The 21896-nt window shown below is 44.9% G+C and overlaps 1 protein-coding gene across 1 annotated transcript in view; it reads right to left on the minus strand.

The window, feature by feature from the left end:
- Positions 1-21896, minus strand: part of LOC117701878 (synaptic vesicle glycoprotein 2C-like) — a gene marked incomplete at its 5' end in the record, with an annotated part of 90044 nt that overhangs the window by 18705 nt on the left and 49443 nt on the right. Inside the window, 1 exon segment of the mRNA XM_034493286.2 lies at positions 5531-5664. Coding sequence (XP_034349177.1) covers positions 5531-5664 — 134 coding nt within the window.

The raw sequence follows: 21896 nt of genomic DNA on the forward strand, positions 1-21896 counted from the left end.
TCTTATCTCTGACAATTGGGCAATCTCTATCCCTGTGTCTCCAGGATGGGCATATCTCAGGAGTCAAGGCCTGCTGGTCTTTGGCCTTGTAGAACGGCAGGTGATCTTGAGCCTGAGGAGGTTGTTCAGGTGTCTGGCTGTTCTCTCCAGTTGGCATCAGACGCAGGTGTTGGCACGAGTTATGTTCGACAGCATCAGGAATAGTTTCTTAGTAGCCTGAAAAATCATCTCTCACAGAAGAGGGACATTCTGGGTTTGGAATAGGGACAAGGAAAGGGACACTCTAGCCAGCGCCAGTTCTCAGGGGTAATTTAGTTTTTTAGGGTTCTGTTTATTCTCTCTACCTGTCTTAAGCTCTGGAGACAGTATAAACAGTGGAGCTTCTAATTAGTCTCTAATATTTCTGACAATTTCTGACTTATCTTATAAACAAAGGCAAGGCTATTATCTGATCTAATTATCTCAGATGTTTGAAAACCTCGGGACAACTTTTATTCTAGGCTGTTCCCTTTTAACTCTTTTTCTTATTTACTCTAAGTCTCATAAGCCTTTATTTGTTGGCATATCCTACACTGTCTTATCATTTCCCTGGCCCAAAACCTGAGGTCTATTATATGTTTTTAAATCTCTTGGCTGCTTGGTTGTACTCTTATCTTAAGAGTCTATTTGTGTATTTAACCTGGTAAATCTTTTGTTTTCTGGGGAGTATAGTTCTCCCTTCTTGTGTGCACCATTTTATATTTTTTTCTAGATAGTATCTGGCAGGATGGCTAGTAATCTGAGTTCTTTCTCTTATTCTGTGTTTTAAGTGAGGCCATCTCTTAGGCCCACAACTGGAACAGGCTCTCATATTAAGACACTTGATTTGTCCAGTTATTGTCTCAGGCCACTGAATCTCTTCCCTTTTGGTGTCCTGGGCAATGAGTACTCACAGTTGCTGGCTTCATCAGGGTTTTCTCTCTTGGTATATAGTCCTGCAGACATGGGCTATGGCAAAAGCATATCTGTTGTCCATGTAGATGTTGGTTTTCTCGTCAGCCCCACAAGTTCCAAGGTTGCTCTCTGTACCGACGAGGCCAGGGGTGGGGAGTCAGCCCAGATGACATTTGTCCACCACAGTAACACAGTAAGTTGGCTTGTCTCTGACCAGCATGGAGAAAACTGCTCCCGTCTGTAAAGCAGGTTATCTCGGCTCCTGGCTGAAGTCAGTCTTTTATCCGTTGAATTCTTGTCAGCTAGTTGCAGCCCAGGAAGTGTTGTATCTGGATGTCCATCTTAGGGGGTATCCCCTCAACCAGATAGGGGATAGGAGCAGCCTAGGATGACCATAAATGAATGGGATACCCAGCCCATCTCTTAGTCCACCATTTTCGGGTAGTCCATGAATACGTTTTGACCCATTGGCCTGGAGGAAGCCCCCATGTCTATCAAAAGTTGGGTGGCCCCATCTATCTCAATAGCCGTCTTCACACAGAGCTGTTATCTTTACCACTTGGGGTGGGTGTTTTTCGAGGCCTGGGATTTTCTGGCCCTGGCTTCTATTTGTTAGGGCCCTCTTGGACCCTGAAGCTGGCTCCTTTACTTGCAATGCACACACTGGTCTTTTTCAAAGAGTTTTATCTCTCTTTGATTGGAGTCCCTTTTTTTTTTTGCTTTCTGTAAATTTTTTCCTGTCACCTTTTTCTTTCTTCACCTCTCTCTATTCCTCTCTATTCCTCTCTATTCTTCTGAACTCACAGCAACTTATCTCTATTCTTCTTCTCTACTCTTTTCTTTTAGACTTACATTAACCCTTCTCTATTCCTCTTCTTTATTCCTTTCTTTTAAATCTTTTCCCACTTGTTATTACCATCAATAATTTTAATATGTAGTATATTTCTTAAATCTTTCAATGACTTATCCTGTAGTCTCTCTAGCCTCTGAAGCCTTGTCTACACTGACAGAATGTCTCTATGAGCTAGTCTAGAAAGACTGTGGGTAACTTATCTGATCTCTGCTTCCTGATCAAACTTAGTGGGGTCTCATGTAACCCTCTCTCTCAAGATCTATCAGCGGGATCTGGCGTGGGCCTTTGGGTGTCCCTTATCTTCTGTCACATGAAGGTCTCAGTCACATCTGCTCTAAATTGACCTGCTGCTGACCACGGCCTGATCAATTGACGGGGTCCCCAATGTCTCCATGTCTGAAGGAACATTCTTTTTCCGGTGTCCCCGCCTGCTCTTTACTTCTGAAGACCAGAACCTGCAAAGGTCTTGTGAAAGCAAGGCTTTTAAAATGAAACTTTTTTTTTTCAAAATATAATTAGAGCATAATTATGTCAATTTTTATCAGTGAAGTATAAGATAGTCTTACTACCCAGTCTATTTTTTTTTTTTTTTTTTTGACTAACTAGCACCTCTGTCATCTATCTTGACTAAAACATTTAGTTTTGAACCTGGCTTTAGGATGAATGTCAGCTGCCGACCATCTATTTAAATCTTTTTTCTTTTTTTCTCAAGGTAAATAGCTATAAGTTTCCAATCCCGTCAGAAATCCAGAATGACTGAGTTAACTATAATTGTGGGAAGCACAAAGGATAGCTTTTAAAATTTAGTCAATTTATAGAGACCTCTGAACACCTGGAAGAGAGGCTTTTATCTTATTTATTGTTTTTGATCACCTGTAAAGCAGTAAATAGTCTCTTAGAACTCTGTACAGACTAGTGTATCTGTGAGGCTGCATGACTGTTGTTTATATCACACTAGAGACCATAACCTAATTCATTTTGTAAACAGTACCTTGTCCACAAGTGTAATGTGAGCTCACCTCTGAAGCTCTAAGAAAGAAACCAAATCAGAATGAATAGCCTTATCTGTAGCATTTCACAGCAAGGATTATTAAGGTGTTGAAGGTTCACACAGTTATTAACAATTTTTAAAAGGCAACTTGAGTTACATTTGACACTTATTTGAATTTAACTTTTAACAAAATAGAAACTTTGGTAGAAGTGATATACAACAAGAACAACAAAGTAAACATTTTATATCTAACATAAGAGCACAAGTCCTCACCACTTCTTCTTGTCTGAATTTTCACCTTTGAACCAAATCTTAATGGAAGTCTCATATAAATAATGAAATTATCTCAGACAGCAATGGCTAGAAAGTCTATCAAAATAGAAGCTTACATATATATATATATATATATATATATATATATATATATATATTCTGACTCAGGACAGCCTGTAACTTTTTAGCTGTAACTAAAGGAAAAAAGTGCTCTTTTATTTATTAAACTAGGAAAACTCACTATCAACTCTCTTATTATAGAAGCTAAAACAACTGTTGGCCCCCTTCTAAGAGCCGCTTATGAAAACAGTCTGTTCTCTTCAAGGTTCTTTCTGTTGGTGTCTTTCTCCTGGCCACAGAGCAGGGCGAATTATCAGTTTTTCTTGTGCAAATTGAGACTGTCTCACAAGTAAGTTTTAAACTAAATTAAGTAAGCAGTTTTAGTAGTTCATCACATCAAATCAGGCACCTGACACACTCTGTCTCTTTCTCCAGAGGAACAGAGCTTTCTCTTGGCCACAAGCTATGGAACAGGACTTGCCTGTCTCATTGTTTCTGCTTTTAAAACTCAGGATGTTAACACAGTATCAGTCCAGAAGAAAGAAAAGGAACGTCAATTGTCAGTCAGAGTCCAAGAACATGTGAAACAAATAACACAGAACGAAGTTTATCAAGAAAAGACAAGGAAAGACAACACAATAGACTGCCCCTATCACTATATCAGAGGCACAGAATTGTCAACAATCGCAGCGGTGTCTGGAAACCGCATGGCCTGTTGGGAAACGTAGTTCTCAGGCCGGCTGCCATCTTGGATATAATTGTCAAAGTTGCAAGGCCTGTTGGGAAACGTAGTTCTCAGGATGTCGCGCGCACTCACTAAAGCCCTTATCTCTCGCTAGCCGCCCGCCTGTATGTGTTCGCCACCCGCCTCTCGCTTCCCGCTCGTACTTAATTCATCACACAGGAGGCTGGAAACTCATCTCCTGCCTTTCTGCAGCTATATTTTTGTACCGGCGGCTTTATTCCTCTCTGCCGGCAATCATGTTACCTATTTCTAACTCAAGATGTTTAACACAGCAGATTAACAGCTAACACACAGATGATTTGCCAAGAAAAGACACACACATATAAAAAAACAACACAAATAGCTCACCCCTCTCACGAGCAGCATATAAAACACAGATAGCTCACCCCTGCCACGGGTGGCACAAATAACACTTAACCACATTTGGTCATGACCCCAGATGGAGAAGGATTCCACGTCTTCTCCCCAAGTAGGAGCGCTCCTGTCTCCTTGTTCCAAAACAGGGCAGCCAGACCACTCTGACTCCCTAACCACCCGGGAAGCGTCCTTCTCGGGCTGCAGCCTGTGGGTATCAACACGTCTGTCCATCCACAATCATTTGGGCCCTCACGGTCCACAATGACAGCTGCGCTCAGTCTCCGATGGGGAAAATTCCCCTCACCAAAGAAACCAATATCAAACACAGAAACAAGGACAGCAGCAGAAACCAAAACACAGAGACAAAAAACAGCAGCGCTGCACTCAGACACACTCCACTCATACAGACCTACCTCCAAGGGGCCATCGTGAGTCCTGGGGTCGTGCAGTTCCCGGTCAGGGAACCAAATGTAAGACCCCAAAAGGGGACTCTCACCCAAGTCCGGACCTGTATGAACCCAAGGACACACGAGAAACCTTCTTGATGCAATTGCAGAGGAGGTTTAATGACGAGGGCCCTCGGGCCGGAATATATCTCACGCAGGAGATAGGGATTCCGACCCTCTAGCCCCGGAAACTTGGGATATTTATGGGTAGGGGTTGGGGAGAGCGGGAAAGTTTGGCGCGGTTACATATGATTGGATATCTCAAACATCCGTTCCCAAGCCTGGTTTCCATCTAGCCCCCATCCCAATTACCCTAATTTACATCTATATCTTGCTCCTGGGAGAATTCCTTTCAAGTGACTTCCGTTTACCCAGGTATTTTATTGCCTCTATCTTGGGTCTTTTGTGCCTTTGAAATGTTTATTTAAGCCCTTGGAATGCACCCCAGGGGCAGCTAACACTTGAGTGTAAATTGAAACTCTGAACCTAAGAAACCTATGTAAATTGAAACTCTGAACCTAAGAAACCTAATTTTGAGACCTAAAATTTCATGTTTACAATTTATTCTTTCACCTTCAACTAGAAATACTACCTGTGGACAATAACGCTTCATTTATTAAACAGGGAGCAATACCCCCCTCACTGAGTGAAAGCTATTTGCTTAGGGAAGAGTATGAGTGCTTTTAATCGTGAGACAGCTTTTATACACCCCTTTGCCTACCGGATGTCTCCACCAAACCAAACCCTTCAAAATTCCATGGTAGGATGGGAGAAGGCACCTCCCAAAGAGGCAGACACGATTTCCTGGAAACAGCAAGGAAGCCTTTCCAGTGTACGTGGGCCCCTTGTGCTTTTGTAACAACAGGCAGTACCTCCAGCAAGAACCGAGGGCTTTCTGGCATGAAGGTGAGGGCCACCACAGAGGACACACACGGGAGGGCACAGACAATGACGAAGACACGCCAGCTGTGGAACTGGTAGGCCGAGCCCATGCTGAAGCTCCACCCTAGAAAAGAACAGAGGAGTGACAGTGAGCTCCCGTACCCTCTAGCTGGACCAGTCACCGTGTGGTGTGGCCCCTCAGGGATTCATCAGGCTTACCGTCCACAGAAAGGTAAATGGATCTGTAAATAGCTACAATGGCCCGGTCAATTTAAGACCCCCTCCTCCATCACCATGGGCTGTGCTGAGGACAGAGGTGCCCCAAATCAAAAGAATCACAATCTAAGCAGAGGGTACACGTGGGGTTCCCGCCACCGCGCTGGGTGTCTTCTCTTCATATCTACAGAACATGCTTCACTCTTTCCCATCTGCCTGTCAGGAAATGGCCCTCAGTGGTTCCCAACCAGGTTTGGGGGTGAGATTCAGGCAGGCTTTTTTTTTTTTTTTTTTTTTTTTTTTAAATGTAGCCCATGCTGGCCTTGAACTCATAATCTTTCTGCCTCCTCTTGACTGCTGTGATTATACATTTGTTACCACACCTGCTTCCCAACTAGGTTTGAATAGGACACAATTTCCTTCCCTCCTGTCTCCCTTTCCTGGACAGGTGGAGGAGTGGTGTGGCCCTGGATGCTTTGAGCTCCTGGCCTCTTCCTGCCTCTTCCCCAGATCTTCACAGCCCTCCCACGTTGGCCTCTGAGGCGCAGAGACGCCAATGTGTGTGTATTACTGGTTTAGTTTTGCAGTTCCTACAACACTGTAAACTGTCCTTTCATTAGAGCATCTTTAAAGGGCTGTCTGTGGGGAAAGCTGACTTCGCAGTGTCCTTATCAGAAACAAGGACTTTTATCTCTGCTCACAGGCATCCTAGGGAATAGCAAGGCAAATCCCAGGGGACGTTATAAAAACGAAAGTTTTGTTATACTATAATAAGAACAGTCTCGGTGGGATACAGACAGAAATCCCCTCGGGAACTGGCGTTTGCATGAATGTGAAATGAAAGGAGAATTCAGCCAGCTTTCCCAAGGGAGAACAAGGCACATCCAACCTAACTGAGGCCAGCGCTCGATCCACAGAGGGACCGGTGAACTGTGTGAGGCAGAAGGCCAGTCATCAGCAAAGCATGGTGATTAGAAGGCTTCTGTGAACAAAAGTGAGTAGTCTATGTCTCCTCCCCAAAACTGTACATTTGTCCTTTGTGGGACTCCTGGAACTCTCTGGAAGTGACATAATTCCTTCCACAAGCTGAAGTCACAAAATCTTCACTGCCAGGATTCAAGTTGGAATCCCACACCAGCACCCAGACTTGTGACAACATGTGCTGTCGGCAAGTGGTGTCCACACCAGTGGCGTGCAATATTAATCTTGAGTTAGTTTTGCTCTGAAAATTTAATATGGGGAGACTAAGTGGGTTGCTTCATTAATCACACGATTAGTTTTTGGGAAGCACGATTACTTTCGATATTTTATATTGCCTAGACTCAAAAGGCTCACATATCTAAAACTGCAGAAGAAATTCTATGGCAGAACAAAGAGACCATAATGTTCTCATTTCCCGTGATTTCCGAGCTTTGTAGAAAGACTCTCTTTAATGAACTCTAAACCTTGTTACTCCCCACACTGAGGAAGAAGATTTCAGTGGCTGAGTTCAATTTAAATTTCCATGGAAATTTCCATGGAAAAGTGATCCCACCCCCATCAAAGGTTCTCACCCCAACCTCCAGAACCTGAGAATGCAGATGTTTCAAGCCACATGGGGGCGAGGGGGTGTCACGACTATTATTAAGGCAAGGCTCCCCAGAGAAAGAGGATACCCAGTACTGTTGAGGGGAGCCGAAAGCAATGTAAGCATCCTAAGAAAGAAGACAGGCAGGGGAGTCGCAGGTTTGCTTTCTATTACGGTGATGAATACCACGACCAGCAGCAACATGAAAATAGAAGGCTTATTTCATCTTAGAGCTTACAGGCCACTGGGAAAGGAAGTCAGAGCAGAAATCTGGAGGTAGGAACTGAAGCTGAGGCCACAAAGAAACACAGCTTACTGCCTGCTCCAAGGCTTGCTCAGCCTGCTTTCTCATACAATCCTGGACTACCTGCCCTGGAATGGTATTGCCCATAGTGAGCTGTGCCCTCCCAAATCAATACTAACCAATAAAATGCCCTACAGTCTCCCCTGCAGTCCAGTCTGAGGGAGGCATTTTCTCAGTTGAGGCTTCCTTTGTCAGATGACTTTAACTCCTGTCAACCTGACGAAAATGACCAATCAGCACACAGAGGGAAAGAAAGAAAGGTAAGATACAGGGTATAAGGGAACAGCAGGGAGAGAGATTTGAAGGAACTGTATTACTGCCTTTCAAGATGTAGGGAGGGGCTACTAGTCAAAGCATGGGGGCGGCTGGAGAGATGGCTCAGTGGTTAAGAGCACTGACTGCTCTTCCAGAGGTCCTGAGTTCAATTCCCAGCAACCACATGGTAGCCCACAACCATCTGTAATGGAATCCGATGCCCTCTTTTGGTGTGTCTGAAGACAGCTACAGTGTACTCATCATATATATACATATATATATATATATATTATAGTAAAAAATAAAAGCATGCCGGGAAGTGGTGGCGCATGCCTTTAATCCCAGCACTTGGGAGGCAGAGGCAGGCGGATTTCTGAGTTCGAGGCCAGCCTGGTCTACAGAGTGAGTTCCAGGACAGCCAGGGCTACACAGAGAAACCCTGTCTCGAAAAACCAAAAAAAAAAAAAAAAAAAAAAAAAAAAAAAAAAAAAAAAAAAAAAGAAAGAAAGAAAGAAAGAAAGAAAGAAAGAAAGAAAGAAAGAAAGAAAGAAAGAAAAGCATAGAGGGGACTGGTAGAAGAGCTGGGAATGACATAGACCACAGTAGCTGTAGGTGTGTTCTATTAAACTCCCATGAGTCGGTGTCTTAGTTGTTTGTCTCATAGCTGTGACAAACTCCTGACAGATCAACTTAGGGAAGGAGTTCTTTAGGCTCATGGCTGGAGACAGGCAGTGGGAGCATCTTAGGCTGTGGCCCCAGGTGCAGGAGACAACTGGTCCGCCATTGCTGCAGCCTGGAAGTAGATAGGGAACCTAGGTGGAAACCAGTCTGGACTAACCCAGAAGGCCTGGTCCCAGCAAGACACACAGTGAGGCCCTGCCTTTTAAAGGTCCCGTGTGAGTCCATGGGGACACTTCATATCCAGAGCGTAACAGCTGCCTTGCCTGTTAGGAGTTAAATTTTAAAATGCAAGTCAGGGCACTTTGCTGTATTTCATGAAAGCCTTCCACAGCTTCATGTGCATGTGATGCCAGTGTCTCCCCAGTCTCCTTAGTCCTGGAGGTGCTTGTGTGTGTGTATACATGAAAAATCACTACAGGTTACCAAGATCATGGGTTCTCGGGCTTGTTCTCTCTCTCTGTCTCTCTCTCTGTGTCTCTCTCTGTCTCTCTCTCTCTGTCTCTCTCTGTTTCCTTCTTCTCCTCCTCCTTCTCTTCCTCCTCCTCCTCCTTTTTCTTCTTATGCTCCCTCCTTTCTCTTTTTTTTCTCCAAATTCACACTATATAGCAAGACAGATTTGATTCATATTGTTGATGCACGTAGAGCAAAACGTATTTAAATGTGTCTATGAAAATTTATTTATATTTGTCTATGAAAATGTATTTACAGCCGGGCGGTGGTGGCGCACGCTTTTAATCCCAGCACTTGGGAGGCAGAGGCAGGCGGATTTCTGAGTTCGAGGCCAGCCTGGTCTACAGAGTGAGTTCCAGGACAGCCAAGGCTACACAGAGAAACCCTGTCTCGAAAAACCAAAAAAAAAAAAAAAAATGTATTTACATATGTCTACGAACTTGGCCAGTGTGTTGTCACCCCCAAGACACCCTCTGATACCGTTTGTCCTTTTGGGGTCTACTCTTCCTCCAGCCTGGCCCCTGGTGACCACTGATCTCTTCTCCGTCGTAATAGTTTTGTCTTTTCAGAATGCAGTGCTAATGGAATCGAACCATGGGGCAGATGTTTGCTTTTTGAGATGGGGTCTTGCTGTACAGCCCAGACTAGCCTTGAGTTCACAATCCTCCTGTCTCAGCCTTTCCAAGTGCTGTGATTACAGGCACACATCACCATACCTGGACGGTATATAACTTTGTGAATGTGGTTCTTACACTTAGTATGACACATTTGGGATTCATACAAATTGTTATGGATGTTAGTGGGTTAAGGACTGTTCTCAGTTTAGGGTATTTATTAATAAATCTGCTATGGACATTTATACGGGGGATTTTATGTGCATCAGTTTTGTTTTTTAAAATATAAACTTAGACACTTGAATCACATGTTGTTGTTTTTTTTGTTTGTTTGTTTGTTTGTTTGGATTTACTTGTAAAATTTTTATCACTTTATCACTTTATTACTTTATTTATTTATTTATTGTGTGTCCCTGTGAACACTCACTTGTATTCTCTCTCTCCTGTGTGGGTTCTGGGAATTGAACTCGGGTCCTTAGGCTCAATGGCAAATGAGACACCTCATTGCCCTCAAATATCTGGTTAATGATATAGGAAGACACTGACTGACCTGGTCTCCACAGAGGCTGCATTGCCATGTTCAGTGTACTGCATCTCTGACTGGTACCAAGCCTTCCCACTATCGTCTTCTAAAATGTGTTTATTTCTCCTGATAGATAACTAATAACTGTCGTTATCTTTTAATTTGCTCTCCCTAAAACCTAGTGATCTCCACATTTCCTTTTTGCTCGTCTTCACACTTACAGCACCCGTGTGTGCCAGTCTCCACACGCGGCGTCCCGTGGCCTGGAGAGCTAGCCTCCATACCTGGGCGTGGATTACCAGGCTGATTTCTCACTCCAGGGCAGGTAGAGACCAGAGGGGGAGGCGGATTCTTTAGGAAACACAAGTGACCTTATGACTCATTCTGGACCAGGTTAGGAAGACAGACGAGGGAGCAGACAGGGTAGAGCCCTCGGGTGTCTTCAGGAGACTTTTCTCAAGAACTCTCTCCATATAAACTCCTTTCCTCATTTTGAGCTATTCACAATGTCAATGTTAGAATTAAAGCCTGTGCTTATGAAGTAGGCACAGCCATCCTAAACTGGTTACCCTTTACCTATTTATAACTGACTGACCCGGAGAGAGGGGGGAGTGTCCTGGAGCAGTGGGAGGAGTCCTGGCAAGGGAAATGGACGCCCCTCCTCCCATGATATGTCTACTGGAGTCAAAGACTCATAGAAATACTCTGGGGCCTGAGAAGGATGGCAGACACCCACACATGCATTGAGAAATGACCTTATGATCTAGAACACCATACTGTGCATTAAAGACGAAAAGACACAAAAGACGGAATCCCTGACTGCCATCGCAGCTCAGTTCTCCTGAGCGCCATTTCAAGGAAGCTTAAATCTGAATGCAAGCTCTCTGCAAACCCTTCAGAACAATCTCCAAAGCAGGGCAAAGAAGAGGACTGTGGGGTCAAACCCCATTCCACCAGGAAAACGGGCTGTGCGTTTCAACATGTCTGCACTTAGTGAAATGGGTTCTCTGAAACCGAGCCTCATCGTTTGACACTGCGACCTTTATTGTTATTTTGTCTTAAAAAATGATTTTTGCAAAGTTGATGTTTCTAACTGTCCTTTGGATTCTGATAAATCCTCATTAAAATGTCATGCTGTGGGATTTATCTACAGATAATGTAAATTCCATGCAAGGGAGGACCTCAATTAGGGCGGTACAGAAGGCTGTTATAGCTTGGCTCTGATCAGGGTGGTGCTAATAAATGAAAGAGGGACGGATCTTGCATAATAACCAAGGCCCTTGCCAGCCTCACCCTGCTGTCGCTACAGGGCCCTGTGCCTGCCTCCTCATCTGTCTTTCCAACTGCCTGTTGTTCAAGGAATACAGGCAAAGTATAAGACACACAGAGCTTGTACATTTTCCCTAGGCTTTATCCTGGAAGCCCTGATAGCTTGGTATCCAGTGTGAGGACCTGCTTTCTGGTAACTACTTATGCTATATTGAAAAAAAAAAAAAAAAACAAAAACAAAAAAACCAAAAAAACAAAAAACCTGTCTTTGTCAAGATGGAAGATTTTAGATGCAAGACTGAGATCCAATGTACTAAAACAAACAAACAAACAAACAAACAAACAAAACCCTTCAGTATTGTACAGGACGCCAAGTCTGAATAGCTAAGAAATAAATCATCTGCGTGTTTTCACCTTGATCTATCACAAGACACAGACCAGCAAAAATTCTCTTAAGGGAGCTCAAAATTCATTTTCTGCAGTGAGAATGTGGGGCAGGGGGAACGGTCAGGTGAGTTTCTGATATTATTGCTACAGAAATAAAAAATTTATATCCTTAACGCATCACGGGCTTGAAATATAAAACCTACACAACCAGCGTAAAACGTGAATGTGAATCTCTGGCTAGCGACTCGGGTTGTTGGGCAGCCAACGCCATCTGTGATGCTAAGGCTTAACTACCTGCAGCTGCGCAGTCCCTCAGAGCTGTTCATGTCTTCTTTGTATCAAAAGAAGGAAAGATGGGAAGATAAATAAATAATGAGGTTAGTGGGCAAACTGGGAGATACACGGGGGCAGCCAGCCATCGGATAAAAATCATTCTCGTGTCAGATCTTCCTGAGGGAATGTGGAAAACATCTAAGTAGAAAAGAGAGAAGCTCCCCCCACCCAACAGGGTGAAGAGCAATGACTTCATTTTTATATGCACATAAAACATATCCTCTGCTCTAGAAAAGCTGTGGTCTGGAGACGGACTGTGCTGTTTTGGGTGGTTACACAGGGTGGGAGGAGGTCGCTCCTGGGCAGCTTCCTCTTCTGACATTACTTCTCTAACTTGTAAACTTTACATAACCTTTTATTGCTTCTCGCTTAAAATGAAAAAACAAATCACAGCCCCTAAGCCTTTGACTTTTGAGTGACTCTGTGCCTGGAGGAAGGAAAGGGAAGCTAGAATTACAGAGGTGCCATTATTCAACATTGGCATTTTCTCAGGAAATGGCATGGATTCTGACTGCGCTCAATGTGAACTTGAAAATACAGTGCGGACCTATGGGGACCCAGGAGAAAGGACCAGAGACAACCCTGTGTCTGCACAGGAAAGAGAACTGGTTTTACGGACTGACCTTTTAGTCTTGGGGAGTTGAGGATAGTGGGACATTGAAGAAAGAAGTTGGGGTAATTTAACCAAAGCTAAGGTTGCATGCAAAACTTTTATGGAAATCCACTTTGTAAGATAATTAAAAATACAATAAATAAAAAGAGGAGTTTGAACACAGATATCCCGATGGGTGGATGCCCAGAAGATATGGGTTATTGCTATTATTACTGTTTTTTTTTGAACAGGGTCTCATTAAGTATCTCCTGCTGGTCTCATACTCACAGAGATCCATCTGCTTCTGCCTCCCTAGTGCTGAGATTAAAGGTGTGTGGCACCACATCTGGCCCAAATTAAATGAATTCTCAGTATGGGGCATGAGACAACTCCCAAGGAGGCCCCAGAAATCCCCAACACAGCACATGTTGGATTTAGGACATAAAGAAATCAACCTGGGAGAGGTAGGTGTGGAGAAATGACTTAACGTGAATACTAGGTACTCTTCTAGAGGACTAGGGTTCAAGTCTCAGCACCCACATAGAGGGTAAGAATCATCTATAACTCCAGTCCCCAGGGAATCTGACGCCCTCTTCTGGCTTCTGTAGGTACTGCATTCATACAGTGCTCAGACATACATACTAAACAAAACCCCTCAAAAACAAACCAAACAGACAAACAAGTCAATCTGGAACTGACCTAAAACCCTTCCTTCCTGCTGCATAGCTTTTATGGTGGTAGGTCTATGGCGTGCTCTGCAGGCTACTAGGAGAGAGGAGTTGTCATGTGTCTACCCAGTGTGGAGCTCTGAGTATTGTAATAACTGACCTGCCAGGAAAGATGTGTCCATTGATAGAATAGGGGCATGGATGTTGTGGGGTAGCCAGCTAGTTTCTCTTTGTCCTTGAGGCTTGCTTGTCGGGAAACAATACAAGCCTGTCATTGTTAACCTGGAAGAGGCCTATGATCCAGGAGGATACAGACCCCAGAGATGTGGCGAGGGTACTCACTACTGTTATTTTGCTAAGTAGACACATATTTATTGTCAAACCGCTTCTAAGTACTTATATCTGAACCTATAGATTACTCTCGACCTTGGCCAGAGAAGTTTCTGTCTGCTGTGGGAAGCAGTTGATGCTGAGATTCATGATTGGTTGAAGTGCAGAGAAACGTCTGAACCCGAAGTGTGGGGGCAGCCTCCGTTCTCTTCCCCCCTGATGGTGTCAGTCACTGAGCAACGCAGTTCTATTTTTGTGATTTTCCAAAACGTGTTCCTTTTTCCCTCTCATCACACCTTTCCTGGGCCACCTTACTAGACAAGGACGCAGTTGGTTCAGATCTGCATAGCTGCGCCTGCTCATGGCACATTTACGTATGCATGTTACAGATATTGCCCCGAGACCTCGAGCCTTGGATCAGCCCATGGGCTTCAGCTGAAAGGGAGCCTCTGGGTTTCAGTGCTTGGCCTTCCAATCCCTTATGACTGACCAAGATTAAGTAATTTGCCTCCTGCTTCTCTACTAGACTTCGCAGACTCCAGCTGGCTTCTTCTAGCTTTTATAGATCATCAAGAGAATTTTGGATTATAAAAATTAGATCACAGGGGGCTGGAGAGATGACTCAGTGGTTAAGAGCACTGGATGCTTTTGCACAGGACTTGGGTTCAGTTCCTAGCATGGCAGCTTTCTAGGGGATCTGATACCCTCTTCTGGCCTCTGCAGGCACCATGCATATCCACAGCGCACATGCATGTGAGCAAAACACTCGTACTTGTAACATACAGATAAATCTCTTTGCAAAAATCACATTATATACCTCACTAGCTTGAAATCTTTCAGGATGAGTCCACACAGTCTAAAGGATCTGGAGCCCTTGCTCACCCTTCCAGGCTTTTCTCTAACAAGCGCATTTCCAAGCCTTCACTGTTTTCTGTTTTTTTTTTTTTTTTCTGTCTTGTTTTGGTTTTGCCAATGCACTCCATCTTCTGTGTTTGTTTTTGTTTTATTTAACAGGATCTGGATACACCGCCCACACTGGTTTTCAGACCTACCATCCTGCTTCAGCCTCGTGAGAACAGGGATTACAGGTGTGTACTGCCTGCCAGTATAGACATGTTCCATCCAGTCTGCCAACACATGTTCCAGTCTGTGGTCTAGTGACTGGGAGAGCTGTCAGGTCCCTCCCAAGTGATATCTAGGCCAATCCTCCCTTCCAACTAACCCAGAAGACTCCTAAACTTCAGTCTTCTATTAGCCAAGTAGGCATTTCCTTTGTAAATGTTTTTTTCTGATGTACTATAAGGAGTCTTCTCCTCATACTCAGTTACCTGGGTAGCCCGTGTTTTTCCACACCCCTTAGCAGGTGCCCGACATAGAAGAAAGCCACACTGAAAGCCAGTGAGAATCCATGTGTTGTCTGTTGTGTGAGGGAAAGCACCAAGTCTTGTTTATCTTTAGTATGAAGTTAGTAACTCAACAAATGCTTCTTTAAATAATAAAGAACTCATTATTGGGTTCTTTTAAAATCAATTTGTCTAGAACATTCCAAGTGATTTGTTTGTGAATGTGTGCATGTCCGTGCACGCACGTGTATGCGCGTGCGTGTGTGACATGTGCCAGTGTCTTTAGAACAGAGGTCAACCTCAGGTGTGGTTCCTTAGAAGCCACCCACCATATGTATGTGTATGTCTAATATATGATATATGATATATGATATGACATATGATATATAATTAATATATCATATATTATATATACATATACCATAAAATAGTATTATATATAATATATTACAGTACTTATTACTTGTTACATATATATGTACACACACACACACACGCACACACACGAGGGTCTCTCACTGGCTGGCTTAGAACTTGTTAAACACGATAGTAAGATAGGCTGACCACCGAGTCTCAGGAATCTGCCTGTCTCCAACCTCACAGTGCTGGGATACAAGCGTGCACCAACACAGCTGGGCTTTTTACATGCGTGTTCTCACTGATCAGACTCAGCTCCCCATGCTAGCAAGCCAAGCCCTGTACCAACCCAGCTGTGTCTCCGGCCCTGACAGTAATTTATTTGGCAATATGTCTATTATGTTTCCTCATTCTCAAACCCATGAATTTTTCTCAAAACATCTATTTCTAGTTTAATTTCAATGTGATAAGAATGCATGCTTGATAGGTTTTTAAAATATTTGCAGCTTGATTTATAGCATAGCATGTGGTCCAATTTTAAAATTATTCTGTGTGATCAAGAAGAATGTCTGCTCTGTAGCTACTGGGTTCAGAGTCCATGGATACACAGGGTCAGGTCTGTTGAAGACGTTCTTTGTATCTTATACACCCTTACTGGATGTCCTCCATCTGTTGTGTTAGATTGTAGTTGCATTCTTCAGGATATCTGGTCCAGTAGCACAAACAGCCGATCACTAGAAATGGAACAACATGCCTGTGATGAAATCAAGACCCAGTTCATGCCTCTGCTAGAATGCTTCCTCCTGCCCTGATGGTTGGCAGAGGCCATCGGCAGCCCGTACCAGTGGTGGGGAGAGGGAATGTAGAAAACTATGCTTAGTCGAATTGCCATTGAAGACAAAACATGTGATAGTTTAGCCTTGTGAACTAGTAGGGATTTTAAACTAAGCAAGTCAACTATAAGAACCTTTCTGTGGAGTGCTACAAGAAAGCCACAAAAATGTCTCACTGCACCCATTTATCCGTTAACGGACAACCCAGCTAGGCACACCCCAAATGCCTCTTGTAACCTTATTTCAGAGCATCTGTCTACAAACTTGCACCGTTTTAGAAGTTGGATAAATCGGAGGTGGTCAATGAAAGCTTACTGTCAGAACCAAGCAGAGGAGGGAAGCTTTCTCAGCTGTGCTGCTGACTGGAGGCCTGCTCCCCAGCCTTCTCTCCCCTCCTCACCTGAGCCGTGACTAAGCTTGTCCTATCTCAGTGTGATCTATGTGGAAAATGGACTTCCTTAGGCATTAATGAATTTATTGTCTTATAGACATAGTTAATACTTTCTCAAGCACATAATAGTCTTCCTTTTAGAAAGCTAAAAAATTTCATGAGTCAGCAAGTCAATACAGACCTCCGAGGGGCAGGTCTCCCAACACATCTAAAAGCATGCTTCCTTCAGATTGTCTGAAGGGAAGCTTTAGTGACCTAAATCAATTAAATGGTTGCGGAGACAGACTCAGTTTGCCCATCCCTGATTTATGGCCTTGCACTACACATGCAAGTGCTTTTCTCCACTTTCCACTCCTCTCCCTTTTCTTTCGATAGCCAGCCTCTACCCAGAGTAGAATTTCACCTTTGCTCTCTTGAAAGGTTGACTATGAGAGCCATTAATCTTGGCGTTTCTGGCTGCAACCAGCTGTGAAAATGATTGGTCCTAGTGCATCCTGAGGCTATGGCGCCAGAAAAATCCAACCCAGAGTGACTTAGTCTGGGATTGATGCAGCCATTTTTCATTTCGCATCGCAGACTGCTGTTTATGAGAAATGATCTAATAACTCAGGGAGCCCACAGCGACAAATCACTGTAGCGGCACAGGCAGGCCGATGCCCTGGCTCGGGTGATGGAAGCTAGCTTTGGCTGGCAGGCTAGTTCCCAGCACTTCAGGTTCACATGTGTGCTCCTTTCTCCTCAGGCCAGGCTACCCGACTGATCACCATATTGGAAAAGGACCAGAGGCCTAGGCAGAGACATGGGAGAAGCAGAATCAAGATTCTTAGAGTTTTAATAATACACCCACTGTGTGCTGCATACCCTTACGTCATTTCGTTTTGTATACCAACAATCTTGATAGGGTGGACAGATAAAATCCAGGATATTGTTTGAATTCTTAAAAATTAAAATGTAAAACTCTTTCTCTTTTTCTCTCTCTCCCTCTTATCCCTTCTTCCTCCCTTTCCCCTTCTCTTTCTGTGTGTCTTTGCACCTGAGTGCAGGTACCCACAAGGCATCAGATCCCCTGGAGCTGGAGTCTCGGGTAGTTGTGAGCTGTCTGGCAGGGAGCTGGGTTCCACTGCATGAGCAGTAGGTGCTCTTAACTCCTGGGACAACTCTCCAGCCTCTATTTTTTTTTTAATTGAGAAAGGCAGCATAAGAATTTGTCTGAAATGGAATATGCTTATACTAAAAAAAGTTACTTATCCGAAATTAAAATTTAACCAAGCATCTCGCATTCGCTAAATCTGTTAACTGTACCCCAGGAGACATCTGGCAATGTTTGGAGACATTTTTGATAGCCATGACCTTGGGGAAGAAGGGCTTCAAGTGGGTAGGGCCAGGGATGCTGTGGAACATTCAATGCATGCTATCTCTACCATCAGCCCTGAGCAAAAATGACCAGACCAAGATAGCAATAGTCTGAGAAAGCTTGTTGTAAAGGACCCTAGGTCTATCCACTATGCAAGTGGGGCTTAAAGATGCTTTGTTTTCAAACAGAGGCAAGAAGGAAAGAAACTCGTACCCATCCTACTGGGAAGTCTGCTACCAGATACATAACCTCCAATGGCCAGCAAGATCCCAAAGATGCTGATGCTACCTGTCAATGTGCAAGCAGCTCTGAGAGGATGCATGGCTTTAGCTTCAGTAGCATCACATGGGCCTGGGTCACTGACTAGCTGTGTGGTCCTGGGCAAGGAACTTGCTCGTTGCTTTGCTTTATTCTCACTGTGGATCTATAGAGTGGATCTATTTCCCATTCAATCCATCTTTTTGTGTGAAATTCAGTGTCACGACAAGTCTGAAATCTCCTCTGCCCATCACCAGAACCCTTCCCTCTACCCGAAAGTCTGTCTGCTTTACCACCCTTAACCCCTGCTAACCTCTTCCACTTCCTGTCTGCATGGATTTGCTTATTCACAACACTTCATATAAGTGGGACCATGCAAGCTTTCGTGCCTAAGTTACTTCCCTTTACACAGTCTTTAGGGTCACCTGAGCTGTAGTAGATTTCAGAGCGCACTTCCTATGTTTGGCAAATAATGTTCCACGTGTGAACATGTGCAATCTGCTCATCTGCCAGGAGGCAGATGCACAGCCCTGTGGATTGTGCCTCTCCTCTGGCTAAGATGACTGATGGTGCTATGAACATAGTAAAAGCACCTCTCTTTGTGCCTCTGCGCTCAGTTTCTTGTGGTCTAGGAATAGAATGGCTGGGCTATGTGAGGTTCTACGTTTATTGTAATTGAGGAAACTATCACACTGACCTCTCTTCTCTGCAAGGGTTAGGTAAGGCTGTCCTGTTAACCGACTTGATGAGCCTGAACCCTAAGGTCCCTTTCCCGCAATCAAGGCTCCCTTTCTTCCAGCTTGTGCTCCATTAGGCTCCTATGATTTATTTAAGAGGACCCCGTTTCCCCCCCACCCCCCGCTTCATCTTCAGTCGGTTAACCAATAAGGAAACGATGTCTATGCTTAATCTGGTAGTTTGTGAAGTGTGGGGCACTTCAGAGCATGTGCAGGTTTCCGAGTGTTCCAAATGCCTGGTTTGACAACTAGCCTAAGTTAAAAAACGAATAGAAGGCACACTTTGATATAGGCACAGATTGAAGAAGACCGGAGAAGAAAAAGAAAGAAAGGTTTTGGGTCCCGTTCAATGGCTGGAGGTAGGCAGGAGTTCAAATGTAATTCAGAGGACAGAAAATCCCACTGTGAGGAAGCAGCGTTTGTTGTTTCTAGGAAGGTCCAAAAGAGAAGCCATTTGACATTGGGTGGGAGGGGGTGCAGATCTGAAGAGCTCTGAGAGCAAGCAAGATCTGTCCCGGGCAAGCTAGGCACAGTGGCTGAGCTCTGTAACCTCAGAGTTTAGGAAGATGACGCAGGGGGAATCTCCTTTTGGGGCCAGCTTGGGTGTCACGCTGATATCTGCTGATTTCCAGAGCACTTTTTGGTTAAGTAGGCGAGCCTGTGTCACAAGTGAGGGAGAAGAAAAAAAGAAAAATAAAAAAAATAGCTAACCAAACGAAAAGGATTCCTGCTTCGAAATGAATCTTCCTGAACACTGTGTTCCTCTCCCTTAAGTCTACACAGGAGCCCCTGACTGGGCAGAATGTTCAGAAGTTACAACAGAGAGCTTCTGATAAAGCTAAGCCTGAGACAAGACCCGCAAGGCTAAGTGGTGTGCGTCCCTGCAGGGTGTTCTAAGGAACAGTAAGTGGTGAGGAGCTTTAACCAACTTTAACCAACACCAGAGGGCACTCTGAGCTCACAAGACTCCCCACTCCCACCTCTCCTTCCTGGGTCTTAAGGCTCACTAAAAGCCTCCTCTTGATAGCTTTTACTTGTAAGCCTGAGGGGTCCTTCAAAGTAGGTCAGGCTTTGTGGATCTAAATGTGAAAGTCAGGGTGTGGAAAGCTGCTGTGGTTTTTTTTTTTTTTTTTTTTTTTTTCTTCTTCTTCTTCTTCTCCTCTGGTTCGCCATCATTTTCCCAGTCTTTGTGCTAACTCAGCTGCTGCCATCTTACACACCTTCCCCTGGGACCTCAGGTCCTGCCTTCCAGCTCTGAAGCCTGGGATCTACCTTCCTTCTGAGACTCTACAGGCCAAGCATACACTGTCAGGAGAAATGACAACAGATACTTTTTCAAGTGGGAATTTTGCATGTTAGCTCCCCCCTTATCTGGTTTTAGATCATTATATCTCTATCTCTGTCATCTCTATCTCTATACATACATACATACATACATACATACATACATACATATCCCCAGTAATGCGCAATGATACATCTTGTTGGTAATATTGTTCTTATATCAGTCAGGGGCAGAGCAGATGACAGTCTTTATTCATCCTAGCTTTATGGCCAGGACTAATCAAATCAAATCAAATCAAATCAAATCAAATCAAATCAAATCAAATCAAATCCAGGCAGCACAGTGCAGGAGAAGAAAGACAGACAGAAACCTGTGGACTGCCATGCCACCCACAGACCTGCCCTCCAGAGCATGGCACAGGAGGGCCATAGACACTTGATTGCCGTCACACCACAAAGTACGGATGGAGGATGTCACTCAGGGGCTTTCTAGATACACGGCCAGCCTGCAGCAGAAGCCACCACAGTGTGTAAGGATGTGGTGGTCAGGTGGGAGAGAATGAGAAATGGCTTGGGTATTATGAAGAGAGATGCAACTGGAGACTCAGGAGTGGAGAGGAGGAGCCCGTTGTGAGTGGCCAGCCCTGCCACCTGGGCCATGGTGAAGTCCCAGCTAGAGCTGCCATTGAGGGCCATGTCTGAGTCTGTGGCTACACAGTGGCAGGGTTCCGTGTCAATGTCCCTGGCTCATATCACCACTAGAGAACATGGGGAGATCTTTGGTCAGGGCTGAGGCTGTGCATAACCGGCCCCGCCCCTCATTGAATATAGTACTTGGGAGAGCTGGCCCCATCTCTCACTAGGCCGCAGCACTAGGGAGAGCAAGGCCTGCACCTTACCCAGGCAGCACAGTGGAGCTGGTCCTGGTGGTGGGGGTGTGGGTAAGCCTGCCTTGAGGGTGTGAGTGTGGGAGTGCTGGCCCTGTCGCTTGTCTATCATGGGGTGGCATGGGTGCAGAGGTGATGCCCCCCTCACAGCCTCCAGTGGTCAGGAAAGCTACCCACAGGGTCAGGAACTTGGGAGAGCTAGCCCTGCCCCACACCAGCTGCAGCACTTCAGAAAGTAGGCCTTGTGCCTCACCTGGACAGCACAACAGAGCTGACCCTGGTGTCAAGGGGCACAGGTGAGCCAGCCCCAAGGGCAAGAGTATGGTGTGGAGAGCTGGCTTTGCTGCCACCACTCATCTGGCATGAAGTGTCATGGGTCCAGCTCCCTCTTGTCACCTGCAGTAACTTTGAGAGCTAACCCTGGAGTTATGAGGGTGGGAGAGTTAGCCCTGCCCCATCACTGGCTGTAGCACTCGGGAGCACCTCCCCTGGAGCTGGCCTTAATGGTGAAGGATTGTGTGAGGGGGCCCTGAAGGTGTGAGATCGGGAGAGCTGGTCCAGCTCCTCACTGGCTGCATCACTTGGGAGAGGGAGCCTTGAACCTTGAATGGGCAGCACAGTAGACCTGGCTCTGGAGGCATGGCTGCAGGTGAGCTGGCCCCAAGGGCATGAGAGCAGAGCTGATCCAGGGCTCTGAATTGACCCACCCCCAAATCTATGTCC

Source organism: Arvicanthis niloticus, unplaced genomic scaffold (assembly GCF_011762505.2).
Source record: "Arvicanthis niloticus isolate mArvNil1 unplaced genomic scaffold, mArvNil1.pat.X pat_scaffold_295_arrow_ctg1, whole genome shotgun sequence".
Classification (NCBI taxonomy): domain Eukaryota; kingdom Metazoa; phylum Chordata; class Mammalia; order Rodentia; family Muridae; genus Arvicanthis; species Arvicanthis niloticus.